The 22067-nt window shown below is 39.4% G+C and overlaps 2 protein-coding genes across 2 annotated transcripts in view; both read left to right on the plus strand.

The window, feature by feature from the left end:
- The window catches only part of LOC107603131 (uncharacterized), a 7633-nt gene extending 2708 nt beyond the window's left edge, over positions 1–4925 (plus strand). Inside the window, exons 3-7 of the mRNA XM_016295844.1 lie at positions 202–552; positions 651–986; positions 1121–1228; positions 4416–4609; positions 4677–4925. Coding sequence (XP_016151330.1) covers positions 202–552; positions 651–986; positions 1121–1228; positions 4416–4609; positions 4677–4925 — 1238 coding nt within the window. The remainder of the gene's footprint in view (positions 1–201; positions 553–650; positions 987–1120; positions 1229–4415; positions 4610–4676) is intronic.
- Positions 4926–18784: 13859 nt separating this feature from the next.
- LOC107603161 (uncharacterized) lies at positions 18785–20768 on the plus strand. The gene is made up of 6 exons (XM_016295878.1): positions 18785–18824; positions 18924–19274; positions 19379–19720; positions 19881–19988; positions 20099–20121; positions 20646–20768. Exons 1-6 carry the CDS (start codon positions 18785–18787, stop codon positions 20766–20768), a joined length of 987 nt encoding a protein of 328 aa, XP_016151364.1.
- The last annotated feature ends 1299 nt before the right edge of the window (positions 20769–22067 follow it).

Here is a 22067-nt window from a genome sequence, read left to right on the forward strand (position 1 = left end):
TTTTTTTTAGGATTTTTTTGTTTGTTTGTTTTCTTCAGTGAATTTAAAACATGAGAATATGTTTTGGAACATCAGTGATCATGATATATTTAACTATTTTGTTCTCCTCAACAATAGGTAAACATATTTGAATCTTTTTTTTCCAATTCAACAGAACTTTGATCACTATATAACACTAAATGTACCTTCTTCATTTTGCAGTCTGCTCCTCTGATGCAGATATTGTTCAGGAGGATAATGTAAAATTAGGTCAAGCCGGAGAAGATGTGAACCTCGCTTGCACCTTTTCAAAGCTTCTGCAAACGACAACAGCGTGGTTTAAACAGACGGCTGATAGAAAAAACGTACAAATTGTATCTTTATATTTAAATCAACAACCCAGTTGGAATGAGGACTTTGATAAAACAAATCGGTTTAATGTTATTAAAGGAGATGATCATTTTAATCTGACCATTTTAAAGACAAAACCTTCAGACTCAGCAACATATTACTGTGTAGTTTCATCATATTACACCATTGGAATGGGTGCAGGAACCAGATTACTTGTCAAAGGTATGTTTCCCTGCTTATTTTAGCTTTGTTTGGTTGGAGGTAATTGATTTTTTGTCCTTACCATTTCTGTCCCACTTATGTCGCATTTCAAGATGCAGCTGTGGACAGACACATTATTCTTCAGCAGTCTTCGATAGACAAGCTTCATCCAGGGGATTCTGTGAGTTTGCAGTGCAGCATCTTCACTGAGAACTGTGCAGGAGAACACAGTGTCTACTGGTTCAGGCAAAGCTTGGGAGAATCTCAAGGAGTCCTTTACACCAAAGGAGAAAGAAATGGTCAGTGTGAGAACAGCACTGAGTCTCAAACACAGAGCTGTGTCTACAATCTCTTCAAGAGCAACATCAGTCACTCTGATGCTGGGATTTACTACTGTGCTGTGGCCGTGTGTGGAGAGATACTGTTTGGAAAAGGAACTGAACTCAATTTTAGAGGTAAGGTTTTTGGATAAATATTTGATGTTTTCACTCAGGTGGAACATTTGGTTCAAATATCAGGGGAAATAATGCCAAAGAACTGATCTACTATAAGCACCCTGAATTATGTCTTGAATTTTTGATCATTTCAGAGAGTGTCGATGTGAATCCAACCGTGCTTGTTCTTGGAGTTTTAAACATCATATTTTTGACTTTAGCTGTTTTTCTGGCCATAAAACCATGTCAGGATCCAAATAAAAGTAAGGTTTAATTTTGGTACACATAATATAAATATATTATTAATATACAGTATCACATATTTCTATATACTTGTTTATAAAAATGCAACAATTGACACTAAAGATATACTTTATTTCTTTTCTTTTTAATAAAATTTTTTATTCACCCACAATCCACAAATCTCAAGAGTGTCAAGTAAGTTATTTTATGTTTTATGATTTATGATTACGTTTTATGTTTTATGATTTCAAATAATATAATTATTCATTAGAATTATACGGTCAGTCTTATTAAGTGCAAATTATTATGCTGATGTGTCTTCTTAAGACTCAATTTTACATGTTATGTGACTCTTTTTTTCTCTGATCTTTGTTTTTTTTCTCATTATTGTAGGGGGAAGACATTCTGAGTTATGCAGCACAAAGTTCTTTCATGGCAAATAAACCCAAAGTAAAGATTACTGAAGAACACTCTCTTGTTACATACAGCATGTATACTTAAAAAAAACAGCCTATAATCGCTTAAGGTCATGCTTTTCAGTTCAAGGCTAAATGCTGCATAAGTTTATGGGGTAAAGCATGCTTTAATTTTCAGTACTGCTTTGTAACAATGTACAATGTACATACCAGGTTTTCAGCAATTAATGTTACATTGTCTTTTAATGTACTCTGTAATATGTAATTTAATTTTTAACATGTTATTTGAGTTTTACATATACTTGGTTGCATGTACATATGGCCAGCTATACAGAAAAGAAATCCATCAACAGATGCTTGTTGGTATGTTTAACTCTGTTTACTTACATTATATTGGGTTTTCGACAATTGATTGTAAAATCAGATGATTTGTCTCAAAGAACTTGCCACACATTCCTTTTTATACTCTCAGTAGAAATGTAAGACATGATGTGTAATTTACAAAGTAATTTTGCATAAATGGTGTTATAACAATAATGCATGATCTGTGATATCTACATACATCTTTTTAATCTTCCGTCCCCCCCAAAAAGTTAACAATATAATGTAGGACTGGCTTTACGTTTCTGTAAATAGCCAAACATGAAGTCTGCTTTATACATTATTGTTTCTGTATCTTTTATTCACTGCTGCATGTCTTTTTCTTTTTACACTTAATGCACATTCAGTGTCAATGACAATTAAACACAGCCATCCAAACAGACTTTTCATTTATCAAATGTGCAATTTCACTTAAAATATTTCCACTAACACATTTAACAAAAACATATACCGACAGAACTACTGAAGTGTTCTCTATTGATTGCATAACATATTTGGTACATTTTCTCGATTTTAATTAACTACATGCTTTTCTTAAAGGAAAAAAAAAAGTCCAAGCTTGTTTTTCAAAACATTACAACAGACAACAAACATATTCTCTGATATAGGTTATGTTATTAATACATATAACAAACAAATGCAATTTATACAATTAGCTTATCATGGCTTCACTATGCATAATATTGGTCATCTGTGAAAACTCAGAGTTAACAAATAATCTGGACACTGGAGAAAACAAAGTAAATTTTACCATGTTCCTGAGTTCTTTTTATCATGCGGATGGAATATGACAGCAACCTTTATGACAAACTTTTGTCCAAGAAATAGTAGAGGCCTGCCGAGTAGTGATGTGACAATTAAACCGAGGCATCAGAGCTTGTGTCGAGAATAAAGAGAAGTGTGGAGGAACATACTATTGGGAATAAATGGGCCTGCCAGATGAAGCCTCGATTCGAGAATTGTGTCGTTAACGTAGAAATCACGTGACCAATGACAAACCGGCTGCGTTTGAAACCGCATACTCAGGTACTTAATTTCAAGAAGTACTTACTTAACGAGCCCTAAAAGAGTATGTACTCTACAGCTAAATCTCCTTGAGTATAGCTGTGTCCCAAAGTTAAGTGCACACACTTCGAAGGGCACGGACTTCGAAAGCCACGCCTCCGAATTTGCTCCAGGATTTCCTAATTGCGGCACAAATTTTAGTTTTTATGTTTTACGTCATAATGGAGGAGACAGGTGATGTACCTCAGGCTTAGCCAAAACCGAGGCCAGGTAAATTACACTGGTTTGCTGCGACCTTTGTCGGATTACAAGTTTAAATGCAGGAATTGGCTTGGAGCTTACTTGAATAATGTAATGATAGCCTACATATGAAAACTACAAAATACACAGACACACACATAGCAGTTCAAATGCTGACTGATATCTTACAAAGGTGCGATTTTATATAGTTTATGGTCTTGACCATTGTGATCATATGTAGACAGGTTAGCAAAAATAAAACTGTGAATAAAAAAATAGAGCATTGTACAGCTCAATGTTCAGCGGCAGCTGTCACAGCTGAACAGTGCTCTGTTTGACGGTCCGAGTCCTTCAGATGCAGCCTTTGATATAGTTAGCAAAAATGTGTTAATATTCTGACAAAATGTTGATACTTTCATTTTCAAAATAATCAGAGGTGGACTGGAAGGAAGTACATTCGTTAAGTATTCTCGAACAAATATGAAGTACTGAGTTTTCTTTTTTTCTCACAGACAGCAACACTATAAAAATATGGATTTACAACATGATGCATTGTTGTAGATTAAACTACCCAACAGTATATTTAGTAGGCAACTTTAAATTTAATAACCTTGAACATAATCAGAAGTAAAATGCAACATACACATTAGTGCAGCAGTAATATTAATGCAAAACCATCCTAACTAATTATTTTTTCAGAACAATACTGTATACCTTTACTTTTACTCTCAATACCTTATTACCAATAAATTACCAATAAGTATGTTAGAGTATGCAAGATAATCCTTTTACTTAAAGAATAGTTCACCCAAAAATGAAAATTCAGTAATCATTTACTCACCCTCAAGTTGTTCCAGGTTTGGAATTTTCATTTTTGGGTGAACTATCCCTTTAGCTAAGGTTATAAATGTGACAAGTAGCTTTTCCCCAATATGGTATTGGTAGTTACTAAAGGTAGTTTACTAAAGTATCTCAATATTTCTTCTACTAATTACTTTGTCATAAAGTAATTTTGGACGTGCCTACACCTCAGCTGGACAGGCGGCTTCGGCGCTTCATTCAATGGCGGTCCTCCAGGTCTTCCAGGCCAAAATCCTTGCATCCTCCGATGAGTCTGGCCTGGACCCCGCTACCCTCAGGGATCTGAGGAGTGCAACTGACCTAGCTCTACGCACCACCAAGGCCACCGCCCAGGCGATCGGGAGATCGATGGCCAGCCTTGTGGTGCTCGAGCGCCATTTGTGGCTGACGCTGACAGAGATTAAGGACGCGGATAAGATCCCCTTCCTCGATGCTCCAGTCTCTCCCAAAGACCTTTTCGGCTCAGCGGTTGAAGGATTCGCTGAGAGCTTCACGGAGGCACAGAAATCATCCCAGGCTATGCGACATTTCCTGCCTAAGCGCTCCAGCTCCGCTGCTGCCTCAGCTCGCCCTAAGTCTGCGCCCACTCAGCAGCCCACGAAACCAGCACCTGTCACCGCTGTTCAGCCTGCTAAAGCGCAGCAGACGCGGGGACGCTCTCGGTCGGCCAAATGCTACACCAGGGACCCCGACCCAAGATTGTGTTGGACCCGGTGCCTCAGGCGTCATCCTGATCTGCGAGACAGGAAGAGGACGGGGTCAGATCTCGCTACAACCGGACTGCCCCTCAAGCAGCCTCTCTTACACCTCTTGACACCCCGTTCAACTCCGGGTGCAGAGGGAAATGTGTTTTGTGCAAACAACGGGTCAGTTCATGCGCCCAAGCATTCAACCACTGTGATAGCGGAAAAAAAATTATAAAACACAAACATTTTCAAAAAGAGAGCAAACTTCCTCTTCCATTACTCGTAAGTGTTTTGCCCCCGTGCGGCCAGTCACCCGAGTTAATTCAACCCCTCGCCATGCGGGCCGAGGCCTGGCAGGCCATCACTGGAGTGTCGAGATGGGTTATAGGGATAATAAAGTGAGGATAGTCACTCCAATTTGCTCGAAGACCCCCGCGTTCAGCGGCGTGGTCCCCACCTCAGTGCAGACGTGTTCTGCACTGAGTGCTCACGTCCTGCGCTCAGAGGTGATGAATTTGCTTGCAAAAGGAGCTGTGGAAATGGTTTTTCCAGCCCAGAGCGAGTCTGGCTTTTACAGCCGTTACTTCCTCATCCCCAAAAGAGATGGTGGCCTCCGACCCATCCTCGATCTCAAACACCTGAATTGCACCCTCATGAAGAGGTCGTTTAGGATGATTACACTGAAACAGATCCTCACGCAAATTAGCTCGGGAGACTGGTTATTTTCACTGGACCTGAAGGATGCATACTTTCACATCCAGATAGCCCCCTGTCACAGGCAATTCTTGAGATTCGCCTGCGAGGGAGTGGCTTATCAATATACGGTCCTTCCCTTCGGGCTGTCCTGGCCCCCCCGCACTTTTACGAAGTGCATGGATGCGGCTCTCTCCCCTCTGAGACAGATGGGAATCCGTATTCTCAATTACCTCGATGACTGGCTCTTTCTGACCCAGTCGGAGGCAGAATTAATATCACACAGGACCCTCCTCCTCAGCCACCTGGAGTGCCTGGGACTCTGGGTCAATTTTGCCAAGAGCTCGTTGTTTCCCAGCCAGTGAATTTCGTTCCTGGGAACAATTTTCGAAATGAAAGCTGTAGTCACGCCGGAACGAGCTCTGGCCATACGGAGGCTGGCGACCTCTTTCGAGATTGGTACCTCAGCTATTGATAGCAGCCCCTTGGCCTGTTCCGCTGAGACAGGATCTCTTCTCTCAAGCAGACAGGACAATATGGCATCCTCGGCCCGACCTATGGGCCCTGCACCTCTGGCTGCTCGACGGGAGCCTTCGAGCCTCCCAGAGCGAGTCTTAAACACAATTTCGGAGGCTAGAGCTCCATCTACGAGACGCCTCTACGTCTTACAGTGGTCTTTTTTCTCTGCTTGGTGTCTAAACCGCGGCAAAGACCCCCTTAATTCCGATTTGACAGAGGTGTTGTCATTTCTACAAGAGCTGCTGGATAAGGGACATTCCCCATCCACGCTCAACGTTTATGTGGCTGATATAACGTCCTTTCATGCCCCTATTGAGGGCCAATCGGTGGGCAGAAACAGCGCGGTCATACGCTTCCTGAGGGGTGCTAGGAGGCTGAATCTGCCCCATCCCCCTACTGTCCCTTCATGGGACCTGCCCACTGTGCTGAGGGCCCTGAAGGGCCCCACTTTCGAGCCGCTAGAGTCTGCCAACATTAGGTCGCTATCGCAGAAGACTGCTCTGCTTCAAGCACTGGCATCAGTAAAGCACATTAGTACCTAAAGTCAGGTCATTACACTCTCTGCGCTTCCTCCAACTGAAGAGGACAGAAAGCTATCTCTGCTCTGCCCCGTCAGAGCTTTGAGAATCTATATTGAGCGTTCTGCTCCCTATAGGTGGTCGGAACAACTCTTTGTCAGCTTCGGTAACCGCACCAAAGGGCTTCCAGTTACGAAGCAAAGACTCTCTAGATGGATAGTAGACTCCATCTCGCTAGCGTACTCTTCTTTGGGCCTCCAATGCCCCATTGGAGTACGGGCCCACTCGACTAGAGGCATCGCCTCGTCTTGGGCATGGTCCAGTGGTGTGTCCATTGTGGATATTTGTGAGGCGGCTGGCTGGGCCTCGCCGTCCACATTCGCAAGGTTTTATAACCTGGAAGTACCAGCCTTGCAGGCCAGGGTCCTTTCCGCTTGAAGTGACATGTGCTGTGTAAACAGATCTGGCAGAGAGCCCTTGGCCGTATCACGCCCAAGTTCTCTGGCATTGTTTCACCTGTTAGCTCTCGGCCCCTGGGTTTCAAAGTTATGGGAGCACTCTGGAACGATTAACCAGGTTGGGTGTGACCTAGGAAGCTCAGCCCGTCTTAACCTTGGGTTATTGTTAACTTCTCTATGAGCATTGGTTGGTTATGGAAGTTTTATACCTTTAGTCGTTCCACTACATTAGCATGGCGTGATTGTACTGTGTTCCCATATGCGTCTAGCAGATGCAGTATGAGTGTAGTATCGAAAGGGAACGTACTCGGTTACTAACGTAACCTCGGTTCCCTGAGATACGGGAACGAGTACAGCGTTGCTAGCCGTGCTATGTAGCTGCACGACTCAGTCGTCGCTTCAGTCGATGTAACCTGAGAATCCTGTGGCGAGCGCCCGCTTATATAGCCAGATGCTCCGCCCATTCTGGCGGGCTTTAGTGGGCTTCGTCGCCATAGGCTCGTGCAGCTCTGCTGCCTAGCCATTGGTTCGTTTTTTAAGCACTGCACGAACCAATGGCCATGCAGTTTCACTGCGGGAATGAAAAGGCTTCAGTTCAGGAGAAAAAGTTCAGGCTTTTTTCTCATATGTGTCTAGCAGACGCAGTACTCGTTCCCGTATATCAGTTTTTAATGGTTTTCGGCTGAGCAGGGAGGCCCTGACAGTGCTGCTGGATCTTCTGAGAAGTGAACGGCAACATGGATGGGGTGCTACAATCGAGACCCTGGTGTTTCTTTTCTGTCTGGCCAGTGGTACATCATACAGAGTGGTCTCCACTCTCCAGAGTGTTTGACATGCCTCGTTCCACTGTCACCGCATTGTCCTCCAAGTCGCTGAGGAGTAATTCACCTCCCGAAGACTCCAGAACACATGGAAGCAGGGCTGGGCTTAAAGTTTATGTTTTTTTCTGATGTTAAACCTAAGCTATGTTGTAAATAGTTGTACAAAAATTAACAATGTACATAATTACTTCTCTTTTATTTACACATGTGAATATGCAAAACAAAAATACAAAATGTACAGAAAGTGCTCTAGCTCATTTACAAATAAATTACACTGCAAAAATGAATACTGTATACAACTTATTCATTTCATTTTGAACTTACATCACAAAAATGAACTACAGAAATGAGGTTGTTTCATTGACAATGTGATATTTAAAAAAAGATATTGAAAAATTGTAATGTACCCATTTTTTCCACTGTTTTCTCTTGGCTAATAGAGAATGGCTATTAAATAATGGATTTGTTAAGCATTCTCTCAACAAGAGAAAACAGTCCCTCCATTCTCTCCTTGCTCTCCTGTGCTCTTCTCTACTCTGTCTCTCTCTGGTATTTGATGTCCTCCCTGAGTAGCTCCACCAGCTTCCACTCCCTCACCTGTCCCAGGACACTTGCAATCCTAAGGCAGAGCAAATAAACCATGCCTGTTAACAACAACAGCACAAATTTCAGCAAAAATGTGTCTATTAACTTGCTTACTTTGTATTTTTTAAGCCTTTCCCCAGCAGGCTCATTTTCTCCAGAATAGTCCTAAAACAAGAGAAAATGGATACACTTATGAAAAATATAAAGACAGGTTTGCAGTCTTAACATTAGAAAATATGATACAGCAGGGCATGCATACAAAGTACTGAAGTGCTAAAGTTTGGTTAAAACATTTGTAGACATGACAGCACTACAAAAACACAACAAAAAGAAAGACTATTGCCTTTTTTTTTAAACCTGGCTTTTTTAACACTTGTATCGCTAGGTATTTGAGTATATGAAAACACAATACTTACATTTCAATGTGAATTCCCCCACAGAACTGTCATCCTCCATGTTCTTTGAATATAAATTCCATCGTCATCTGCGCGCAAGTGATTCTGGGATATGGTAGGGTGCGAAGTGTCCATCAGATGTACACTTAATTTTCCTGGGAAAGGGAAGGTGCATTTGAAGACGCTTTCGAAATGCGTCAGCCTTCGTCGCGCCACGGTGACGCAATTGGCCTTGGTCTTCGGAGGGTGCATCCTAAATTGGGACAGCTTACGTCGTGACGCTGTGACGCAATCACACTTCAAATGCGCACTTCGGAGTCCGCACACTTCAGTTTGGGACAGCCTTCGTCGCGCTACTGTGATGCAATCGCACATCAAATGCACACTTCGGGGTCCGTGCACTTCACATTGGGACACAGCTTCTATGTCGTGGCCACAGGTGCTTCTCTAACGGAAGGCTGCATCCTTCCTAGTTCAGTCCTTCAGAGGCTTGTAGGCTAGAGTCATCCTCGGCATTAAACGCTAGAATGAGACGGTCTAGTAAGTGCGCGTGACTACGTTACATATGTTCACCTCACCGTCACGGCACAAAATAACTAATAAAACGTAGTTTTATATTATTTTGCCTTTTATTAATGCAATACTATGAATCACAGTCATCTAGTCTCCCTGTGGGTTAAATTGTTGGCAGTTTAGCATTTAGTAAGTAATTTACACAAAAACAAAAGATAACATCTATCCTTTCATGTCCGAAAACATTATTTTGTCTTACATTGCATAATAAATTCAGACAAGCTTAGTACTGACTCGTTTTTCGTCAGTTTATTTTCATGAAATGGAATGGGTACAAAGGATTGAGGGTGATGGAAGGTCGCGGAGGATACATCCCATGCATCCTTCAAATTCATCTGAATGAAGGACGCGAAATGAAGGCTGCCTTCCAAGGATCCTTCCGATTGAGATGGCCTTCAGCGATGTTTGATGACGTGGCAGCTGAGATATGCAGCCTTCGTAGGATGCAGCCTTCCGTTTGAGAAACAGCCCACGACAAAACTAAGTGAACTGAACCTGTCAGCTCCCGGGCACAGTACCTCCGTCATCCATCCTATGACCCAGAAACCAATCGAGCTCAGCCAGCTTGAAGGACATCTCCATTCTCTATTTGCACCATGAGGACGCGAGGATCGAGGAGTGAGGAGGCTTACAGAGGAGCTATGAGTGAGGAGGATAAACATTTGTTATTGGTTCAATCCCTTCAGGTACTCGCATGCTATTTAAAGCTATTGATATAGACCATTCTCCCGATTCAGTGTCTTTTGATGTTACTAAATCTTGTATTGGTACAATTAGTTTTTCATTAAATCCCAAAAATAATAATAAAGCTATCCGTACTCTTTTCCAAAGATAAATTGTTACTGTACCTTATGTTTTGTCTCATTTGGGTCTCTTTATTGAACGGAAAATTGATTTGCTGGAGAAAAGTGTGGTTGTTACCACAGAAATATCATCTTATAAATAAGATTAAAGAAGTTTCTTATAAGCTTATTCATAGATTTTATCCAGCAAATCATTATTTACAAAAAATTAAAAAAGGAATAAATGTAAATTGTATTTTTTGTAATGAATTTGAGGAAACTGCCTTGCACTTATTTTGGTACTGTGCATACTCAGTTACACTATGGTGTAAGGTCAAAAATGTATTAGTGAAAATATTCAGTTTAAGACCTTCACTCCTATGGGAAAATGTACTCTTTGGCTTTACTGACTATCCTGACTAAGAGGAATAGTATTTTTACTTAATTTACTTATTCTATTGACCAAAGTTCACATTCATAAGTGTAAAATTACCAATAAAAAAACAATTTTATGGTTTTGTTGATTGAAATATGTAGGCTTATATATATTGATAGTATCAGAGACTCTGTGAATAAGAAAGCTGTAAGCTTATACAAGAACTAAACGAGGGAACTAATGAGTAGATTAACAGAACACAGGTGAACGGAATGAACTAATCAACACATGAGGGAAGAAAACAAACTAAAAGTCCATGGTGGTGACAGAACTCCCCCCTCTCGAAAGGCGCAACCTCGCACCGTGACGGGATGAACAAAGGAGGTAGGGAGGGGGTTTGGGAGGAGGATGAGGCAGGAGGGACCCAGACCACAGCCAACATAGCGGTCAACGGTGGAGCCGATGGAGGGAGAAGCCATGGTGGAGGAAGGGCTGACGACTCCAGGGGGCCAACCAACAGCGGCGGAGCAAGTGGGAGAGGAGCCCGAGGTGACGGGGAGGATCCGGAGGGCCAAGGCGGAGCAGATGGCTCAGGCCACCGAGGCGTAGGCAAGGATCTGTGCGGCTGCCCACACACACCAGATGGCCACTCCCAGCACTGGGAGCGCCAGAGATAGCAGAACAACTTCCATGGTCGTGATATGGCACACAGACAGATCAGGGTAGATAGACAGTTCGGGCACAACGTCCATGGTCAAGATGGGGCAGACAGAGAGTTCAGGGCAGATAGATAGTTCGAAAACAGCCTCCTGGGCCATAACAGGACAGACAGAGACTTCAGACAATGACGGGAAACTGGTTATTTCTGAATAAAAGTCTATCAGATCCCCTGAGTTCTGCCTCAGTTCACCCTCAGCGGTGATCAGAGTATGTGAGTGGAGTGGAGCGGCAACAGTTTCCCATCCACGTTCCAAGCATTCAATAATCACTCCACTCCAGCTCCGCTCCGGGTTCACCATTTGCTGCTCCCGCTCCACTCCTCGCTCCACTGATCAGAAACACCGCTCCGCCTTCGTTCTGTGGCTAAATTATTTCACTATGCTTGAAAAATCTAAGTTCTGTTCAGAAATTATATTAAACGAAAAATAAATGCATGATACTAGAAGAATAGTTTTAACATGGTTTATTGGAACACTACAATTAGCCCAAGTCCATATTAAATGACTGCTTAATTCACTTAGTGACAAGACATGTGGCCAAGTATGGTTACCCATAATTGGAATTAGTGCTCTGCATTTAACCCATCCAAAGTGCACACACACACAGCACACCGTGAACACACACCCGGAGCAGTGGGCAGCCATTTATGCTGCAGCACCCGGGGAGCAGTTGGGTGTTCAATGCCTTACTCAAGGACACCTCAGTCGTGGTATTGAAGGTGGGAGCGCTGTACATTCACTCCCCACACCTACAATCCCTGCCAGTACGAGACTCAAACCCGCAACCTTTGGGTTACGAGTCCGATTCTCTAACCATTAGGCCACGACTTCCTGACTTAGCTTACTTGTCTGTGCAACGTCTCTCTACTATGGTGAAGCTGAGAGTAGTTACTTCAGAAACAGAAAGAATATGCTGTAACTTTTCTGTTTTTAAGCTGATAAATCACAGGACAGTGTTGATCATATTTTCTTCATTCCTGAATGTATGTTATGTGCGAGCTTGTGTGTTCTGTCCGTGTACAGCAATGTAGCAGCACATTAGTTTCGAGCGGAGATTAACAAACTGTACAATTTACAACATGCTTTAACCTCCTGCACTCGTCCATCGCCATTTTAACCTTCATATGTGATCCACATATCTGTCAAGCTAACTAATTATGTTTAATGCGTGAGTTGGCATAATATGTGCTCGTGACGGAGCGGTAGCGGAGTGTTATCGGAGCGAGTGAAAACCTCAATGCTCCGACTTTCATAAAATCCACTCCTAGCTCCAGGAAAAATCACGCCACTCCTCGCTCCGCTCCCCCTCTGCTCCGCTCACATACTCTGGCGGTGGTTCAGTGGGCGGGGCATTCCTCCGTGTCCTCACTCTCCACTGTATCATCCCTTGTTGCCGGCTCTCACACCTGGTCAGAAGATTCGTGAGGCTCTGGCTCGGGGGCGATTCCTTAGCTCTGTCACTCTTTCTGGCGATGGCAGTCAGTGTATAAACAAATAACGCAGAAAAGTTAATCCAATTTACAATTTATTTTTTGAGGTTCTCAAGTAAAGCACGAGTCTGAGCTCTGCCCCTTATTAGAGTCTTCAGGGCTCTTGTTTCAGATTGACAGATTCATCAGCCAATCAAATTGTTCGATTTGCACCTGGTGGGTGTAGACTTTCAGATTTGTCATTGCACAAGCAATGGATTTTGGCACAACTCAACGGAAAATGTATGTACGTAATTAGAGATAACAGCACTAGAGCATACCTGACAACACTCCCTTTTTTCCCGGGAGTCTCCCATATTTCACACTTTCCCACCACCCTCATATTTTGTTATTACTCCCGGTAAACTCCTGTAATTTTTATGGCCCAAACTTTGTTAAACCTTATGCGCTGTTCGTCTGGGGTATAAATTTGTGGCCTGTACCACAAAGCTGGTTTCAGTTTTTACCCAGGTAATTTCGCACTTAGTTTGAGCAAACTGAGTTTTCGGGCTCAAGAAGGTGGGTTGGTTTTGAGCGGGTTTCGTCACCATGGTAAACTTACGCTACACAGCTACCCTGCTCCCGAGCAGGTTTTATTCTGAGTTAGAGATTGCAAACTGTAGCTAATCAGCTCATGGGAAATATGAATAATTAACCATAACTAGTTATAATTAACTATTCATATTTTAGATCCACTGTAGATATTTAGCTGACCACTCAGGGTCAACCGTCTTGTCAATTCTAAGAACGTTAATTTCCTGGTTAAAGGAAATAACTTTCTTACTGTACAATTCTATAAGTTCAGTGATATCAGCGTTGGTTGCCATGCAACAAAGTGGCCTGTTCGACTTCCTGGGGTGTTACGCATTCCGGGGGGAAGGGTCCATGGGTCCTCATATGGCTTGTTAACTGAGGTTACAGAGTATTTGTCATATAAAAAGAGAATATATAGTGTGTATTATTACACACAGATGCTACAAAACCAAAGCTGGATCAGTTCAGAGCAAAGTAACATATATCAAAGTAACAACTGCAAAGTAGCAAAGTAACAATTGTTTATTATATTTAGATTTTATAGATTATAATTATGTATAATTCATATAATATATTCATTTAATTAATTATATGAGTTAGAAAATTAATATTAAACTTTAAATTAATAGGCTATAACTATATACATATAAATAAAAGGTTCAATATATAAAGCTTTTTTAACTGATGAAGCTTTGAGCTCCTTGTAATATAAATTATTTAAATTCAGTTGATTCACTTGCATTGATATAAACTTACTCTGCTCTAAGTTTTTTCATTTTGTTTCGTGCTACAGGCCATTGAGCTGTTTGGGGTTTCCAGCATCTCCAACAAAATGAGATAATAATGTTTTGTTTTTTTTAAACAAATGTAATTTTACTCAGTTTATTAATGTTTTAACTCTACATTGCAGTTTTGGGAGGATTTCTTGTATTTTTTAAATTTATATATATTTCATTTTATAAAAGACCCACATTCCTAATTTTAATTCATGGGGATAACATGGTCAATGTGCCATAACATAATGGGAAATTGTTTCCATCTTCTTGAACACAAACACTTTTAAAATTATAAAAACATGAAATTTCAACTACAGCCAACAGATGACTCTAGACTAGAGCATTACGCAATGGCTCATTTGCCATTTCCACACAGGTAAAGATCTTTTCACACGTTTTTTTTTTTATTTAGATTTATGTTAAGAGATTATAAAATAATTATAGTAATAGTAAAAATGAGAGTTTTTTGTACTGAAGTATAATTTTTTTGCATTTATGACAAACCTGTATGTGGTGTTATTTGTGTGTATTAGTGTGTGTATATGTGTGTGTGTGTTTGCATTTATTCTCCATTGTGGATGTGCTGTGGTGTCCCTTCATCATTTCTGTGTGTGTTCTTCATTGTAGCTGATTTTTATTTGACAAATTATGTACGAGAGAGCCACTCATGTCATGTCACTTTTTCTTGTCTTATGAGTGGGTGTTATGAGCTTTATAGGCATTGGGGCGTGGGGTGGGAGCTGTGTGGGATTTTCCTCCACCACGGATGTGCTGTGGTGTCACCCCTTCAGTTTTTGTGCGTTGGCTGCATTGTAACTGACATTTTTGACCAATTATGTAACAAAAAATCTTTTAGTCTCCCATTTATTTCTATGGGTGATTTTTTTGGGGGTGGGGGTGTTTGTCTGTGCGAACGTAATCGTTCTGCATTAACGTGTGGAAGGGTTGCCACTTCATTTTCGTGTATTTTGTGGTCTGCATTGTGGTGGATTTAGTGATTTTATTTGACAATTTAAAAAGAAAAAGTATCGATTTGATCATTTCCCCATTAATTTCAATGTGGTGTCTCGAGAGACATGGTGGAAAAATACGTCACTCAGTCAAGGGCACAATCATGCAGTGGAGGCACAGAAGGGCACACCGGCCATTTTCGACCTCCATCACTAAGGGTGTATTCACACCTGTCTTGTTTGGTTCGATTGAATCAAACTCAAGTTCGTTTTCCCCCTTGGTGTGGATCTTTTGGGCAGGTGTGAATACAGCAATCGCACACGGGTCCGGTCTCGGTCCGGTTCCAACAAACTCTGGTACGCTTGAGAATTTCTGTCCAATGAATGGATGACCTTAGCACAGTTCTGGTTCACTTGCAAAAAGGGCAGTGTGAAAGCGAACCACACCAAACAAAAACAATCAACATTGTGTTTGGTCCGGACCAAAGCAAGTGAACTAGCGGACTTTCCTGATGTGAATAAGGGACAAATGGAGGCAGAAACTGTGTTACAGGGGTACATTTATTCATGTGCAAATTTAGTTGTATCAGATTTAAGGCTATAAAAAGTCTTTAATGGTACAAGTCTCGATTTAGATTCAAGAGGTCTTAAATTTAAAGGTGCTGTATGTAAGTTTTTGACTCTACTAAAGCATAAAAATACCATAAAATGTTTGCAGATATTTAAGAAACATGCTAAGTTAACATACTTGTTTATCTGAAAAACAATGCTACAGTCAGTTTTTCTCCTTTGAAAATGTGCGTTCCAGGCCGGTATGTCGGTCTCTGTTTTGGTTTGTGAAACCCGCCCACTGCCAGTTTACCCAATTGTATTTCGGCACCCCGGGTTGCCAGTTGGTGGAAAACACAGCTTATTTAATTTCATTCATCTTCAAGTGCACTCGTTCCTGTTGGTGTCGTCAATCTGGCAACCTGCATGTGCATCAAGTCTGAGGAGGAGGGGCCGGGTGAAAAAAACTCCAATATTTTGAATTTGGACTGCAATACCTAGTTCAACCACTCGGTGTCAATCCTACATACAGCACCTTTAAGGACACAATGACAAAAATTTAGATGAGAAATTGAGATGTTTTTGATTAAACTTGATTTTATTGATTAAACATGAGAGCTGCACGTTTCAAAGTCTGGTGCTGCTGCTTTGTTTACAGCTGTTACCCGGGAAACCATTATATTTCTGCCATTCCAAAAGCGCCTCCTGCTGGCAGAGAAAGAATTAGCATTTTTAATAAGCCCTTCTGCTATTTTTGTTCAGACCAAAGCGAATATTGCCCCATATTTTTAAGCAGAAAACACACAGAATTGTAAATGTGAACTGGTGGATCGACAAAAAGACAATGCATTATAAAAACTAAACAATTAAAATATATTTATGTTACTAAATTAATATAATTGATTGATAATAATATATATATCCATATATATATTGATACTTTTGAGTCATCCCTTTCCTTAAAAATTATTTAAAGGCTGGAATGTGAAGTTCATCATTTTATAAAACTTTTTGTTTTTGTTCAAACCTGTATCTGAACTGCAAATCATGTTTTTTACAGTCATTTTAAAGTAATTTTAGACATTGCTCTACTCCGCTCATATGGTATTCATTTTTCTTGTGCAGGTCTTAAAAGTTATTTTTAAAAAAGTCTTACATTTGATTTAAAAAATCCTGCAGATACCCTGAGCCACCCCAACCGAGCCAACCACCCCTATTTGTTTCTGCCTATTTTAAGATTTAAATGACTTTTTGTCACCATGCAACACTAATTTAGAGTTAAATTAATTTATCGAGAAAGTACAACACTCAAACAATTACTATGAAATGTGTAATAATAAACTGTTTTAGACCACATACACCAACTCTATTCATCTTTCATATTTTCTTGTAATAAACTTTTTTGTTGTTTTTGTCGTCGTTTTCCTTTTTTTTTTATCAGACATTTATTGGTTATAGGCCATAACATATTAGGCTATATAATAGCATATTAGCAAGAATTTAAATAATAGTGTATCACTAATTGTTGTGTCTGCCTGATGTGAGTAATGCTATTACTTTGAATATTCCTTGGAAATGGACAAAATACATATTTATTGGCCTACACTATGAGCTTACATAGCTAGTTGAGAAGTTGCAAAAAATCCATTGTGCACCATTCTAACATTAATATGAACTGTAAGAGAGAAAAAAAAGAAAAGAAAAAGAAAAGGTACTGGTAATTTTCTGCATTATCAGTTAAGTTTGCCATGGCATTATCAGTTAAGCGGACATTTCCATACCCTTAAAGGGGTCATATGATGCTGCTAAAAAGAACATTATTTTGTGTATTTGGTGTAATGAAATGTGTTTATGCGGTTTAAGGTTCAAAAAACACGTTATTTTCCACATACTGTACATTATTGTTTCTAGTCTATGTCCTGCCTTTCTGAAACGCGTCGATTTTTACAAAGCTCATCGGTCTGAAAAAGCGAGGTGTGCTCTGATTGGCCAGCTATCCAGTGCGTTGTGATTGGCCAAATTCCTCAAGCGTGTGACGGAAATGTTACATCCCTTACCATATTGTGATGCCTGCGGCAACCACATGTGAAGACCCCATGCTGGACTCCGCTTCGTCCACAGTGAAAGCCGATCCGATCTGAAGTTGATGTATTCCCCCAGCGATCAGCACGGATCAGCTCCAGGCATGACGAAGCAGATATCGTCCTCTTTTGGAAGGCCAAACAAAGTAGTTTCGCTTTCACAACGAAGCACTCAGTGCCTACATGACATGGCAGCGACGGCAACAATACTACAGCGAGAATAAAAGTTACGCCTTCTTTCTTTGCGTGAACATTTGGGCGGTGTTATGCAAATCTTCCCACATAGTGATGTAGACATGTGGGGGCGTGTTAGAACGAGCCGTTTTAGGTAGGCGTGGCTAACTTTTATAAACAATATCTCTTTGGATTTGAGACTTTAGTCTTTGCAACTTTACAGATCTTCTTGATGCACCAAGAGCTTGTAACACTCCAAAGAGAAAGGAAAAATTGAAATCGCATCATATGACCCCTTTAAACACAATACAATGTAATCCTTAATACAGGTAAAACACCTGTGAAAAATCAATATGGAAAAAAAAATTTTTCCTTTTTATTCCTTTTTATAGATATTTCTTAGAGTGTGCAAAACCATTCATTCATCAATCCAGATTAGTTCAACTTGATCATGCCCTGCCATCTGCCAACCCATTGATTCAAACTGTATTTAAAAGTTTCATATCTTGGATGCTCAACATCACTTCTACTAACTAAACACAGGAACTTTTATATGGGGCCCTTTAAAGGTTACTTGCTTTGGAACATGTTTCCTGCTATTTTCCTCTGTCAAACCACAATGCATTTTTAGTAGCAACGAAATAACATAATCAGACAGTTTTGACAGAAGCCAGCTTCCATTAACTATAAACTGGTAACTAAACAGTATTTATAATGTGTATATTAATAAATGAGAAATGTTTTTTGGAGCAACGGAAAAATGGTTAGGTTAGAATTTTTTTCTAGACATTTTGATGTGGCAAGGGGTGTGAAAGCATAAAAGTTAAGGTGAAAGTGCATATGTGCATCAGTTGTTTGGAGCAGAGGCCGATGGACACATGGTAAGACTGCAGTCAAGTCTAATCTATTATCTACCATTATTCTTTACCATGTGTTGATGGATTGATAGTGTGCTCATCATTCGCTTTTTCAGGGAAATTCAAAGCACAAGGATCATTTTGGAAGACGATTGATCATGAGCTATTACTTAATTGTTTCACTCTCCTCAAAAATAGGTAAAAATGTCTTTTAACAACTCTATTTATTTACAACTTATTTAACACTACATAACACTTTCAGCTTAAAAGGTGCCTGTTGTGTTCTTCATTTTGCAGTCTGCTCCTCTGATGCAGATGTTGTTCAGGAGGATAATGTAAAAATAGGTCAAGCCGGAGAAGATATGAACCTCACTTGCACCTTTTCAAAGCTTCTGCAAACGACAACAGCGTGGTTTAAACAGACGGCTGATAGAAAAAACGTACAAATTGTATCTTTATATTTAAATCAACAACCCAGTTGGAATGAGGACTTTGATAAAACAAATCGGTTTAATGTTATTAAAGGAGATGATCATTTTAATCTGACCATTTTAAAGACAAAGCCTTCAGACTCAGCAACATATTACTGTGTAGTCTCATCATATTACACGGTTGGAATGGGTGCAGGAACCAGATTACTTGTCAAAGGTGTGTTTTTCTGCTTATTTTAGCTTTGTTTGGTATTGGTTTGGTTTGAGGTAACTGATTTTTTTGTCCTTACCATTTCTTTCCCACTTATGTCACCTTTCAAGATGCAGCTGTGAACAGACACATAATTCTTCAGCAGTCTTCGATAGACAAGCTTCATCCAGGGGATTCTGTGAGTTTGCAGTGCAGCATCTTCACTGAGAGCTGTGCAGGAGAACACAGTGTCTACTGGTTCAGGCAAAGCTTGGGAGAATCTCAAGGGATACTTTACACAAAAGGAGAGAGAAATGGTCAGTGTGAGAACAGCACTGAGTCTCAAACACAGAGCTGTGTCTACAATCTCTTCAAGAGCAACATCAGTCACTCTGATGCTGGGATTTACTACTGTGCTGTGGCCGCGTGTGGAGAGATACTGTTTGGAAAAGGAACTGAACTAAATTTTAGAGGTAAGATGAAGGTGAAATGTTTGGTTTAAATTGGTTTGATCTTTCCTCTCTGGAAAGCATTTGATTCATATAGCGGAGTATGTTGTAATGAACTGATCTAATAAATGAAGAAAAAAAAAGTTATCTAAGAAATTAAAATTAATTTTTGACTTTGTTTTAGAGAGTGTTGATGTGAATCCAGCTCTTCTTGCTCTTGGAATTTTAAACATCATATTTTTGGCCCTTGTTGTTTTTCTGGGAATAAAACTATGCAGGGGTCAGAATAAAGGTAATACTTTTTGAATAAAATAATTTATTATATTAATGCAAAATTGACAGAGTAAAAATTACATATGATGGCCATTTATAATGACAAGAGTGTTTCTTATTTTTCCAAAGTGCCTACATCTCAAGAGAGTCAAGTAAGTTCATCATTTTCTTCTGTTTGAGACTGATCTAATAAATGAAGAAAAAAAAAGTTATCTAAGAAATTAAAATTAATTTTTGACTTTGTTTTAGAGAGTGTTGATGTGAATCCAGCTCTTCTTGCTCTTGGAATTTTAAACATCATATTTTTGGCCCTTGTTGTTTTTCTGGGAATAAAACTATGCAGGGGTCAGAATAAAGGTAATACTTTTTGAATAAAATAATTTATTATATTAATGCAAAATTGACAGAGTAAAAATTACATATGATGGCCATTTATAGTGTTTCTTATTTTTCCAAAGTGCCTACATCTCAAGAGAGTCAAGTAAGTTCATAATTTTCTTCTGTTTGAGACCTTAAATGTAGAAAGGACTATTGACTACATTTACAGTAATCTGTTTTTATCAATTTGATATTTGTTATTTGTACTTAAAAAAAAAATAAAGTTTCAAATATAAAAATGTTAGGACTTTTAGTCTATATTATGCCATATTGTGTCATTTTTCTCTCTTAATATTAGAATGAAGACACCCTGAATTATGCAGCCATTAGTTTTGGTCAGAAACCTCTGAACACTAGAAGAGCCAAAGCAAAGATCAGTCAGGACCAGTCTCTGTACGCACATGTCAGATCACACCAGTGACATTCACAGGTTTAAATGTGCATTTAACTTCTACAATGTAAAAAAAATTTTCATTATTATCTTATAACAACACATTTGACTCCATCCATTTAATTTGTCAGAATAATTTCAGTATTGAGACTTTAAATGTAGAAAGGACTATTGACTACATTTACAGTAATCTGTTTTTATCAATTTGATATTTGTTATTTGTACTTAAAAAAAAAATAAAGTTTCAAATATAAAAATGTTAGGACTTTTAGTCTATATTATGCCATATTGTGTCATTTTTCTCTCTTAATATTAGAATGAAGACACCCTGAATTATGCAGCCATTAGTTTTGGTCAGAAACCTCTGAACACTAGAAGAGCCAAAGCAAAGATCAGTCAGGACCAGTCTCTGTACGCACATGTCAGATCACACCAGTGACATTCACAGGTTTAAATGTGCATTTAACTTCTACAATGTAAAAAAATGTTTTCATTATTATCTTATAACAACACATTTGACTCCATCCATTTAATTTGTCAGAATAATTTCAGTCATTTCTACTCCATTTTTAGTTGATTGATTTTCTTTATCTGAAATTAAATTCAAAGTACAGTTTGGTAATGTAAAGTGCAATGAATTTATCACTGCTGACACCACCGTGATTTTTGTTTTCAATTAATTAATCTATAATGCTTATAAGGATAATGTCTAGGATTTTTCCATGAAATGAGTGTAGATAACAATGTCATCAAAATATGAATTGCAAGATGATCACTAAAGGTGACAATATTTAAATTTAATTAAATGTTTAAATACTGTGCTATTTAGGCTTTGTACTCTTGTTAGATATGTGAATTTGTTTGGCATAGTAAGGATAATTGTGGGAAAGAAAGGTAGTGTGTGTTTGTGTACCCATGTTTTTGTGGATCCATGCATGCATGTTGTTAGACTGTGTGTTCTTTTCTGGGCAACTTTGGATCTTTGTTATGGTATGTTCCATTTTACAGTGTGTGCTTCATTTGCATCTTCTAAATGACAATAAACGTATATGTGTATTGTCATATTGTGGTGTTTGAAATTCACAAGAACTAACAATAAGGATTGAGAGATACTGTGTATATATATATATATATACAGTACCTTGCGAAAGTATTCATACCCCATTCATTTTTTTCACATTTTATGTTGCTGCCTTATGTTAAACTGCTTTAAATTACTTTTTTTCCACGTCAATCTACACTCCATACACCATACTGACAAAGCAAAAACAGAATTGTCACAACGTAAATTTATTAAAAATAAAAAAACTGAAATAAGTACATTGCATA

Source organism: Sinocyclocheilus grahami, unplaced genomic scaffold (genome assembly GCF_001515645.1).
Source record: "Sinocyclocheilus grahami isolate Dianchi unplaced genomic scaffold, SAMN03320097.WGS_v1.1 scaffold341.1, whole genome shotgun sequence".
NCBI classification, from domain to species: domain Eukaryota; kingdom Metazoa; phylum Chordata; class Actinopteri; order Cypriniformes; family Cyprinidae; genus Sinocyclocheilus; species Sinocyclocheilus grahami.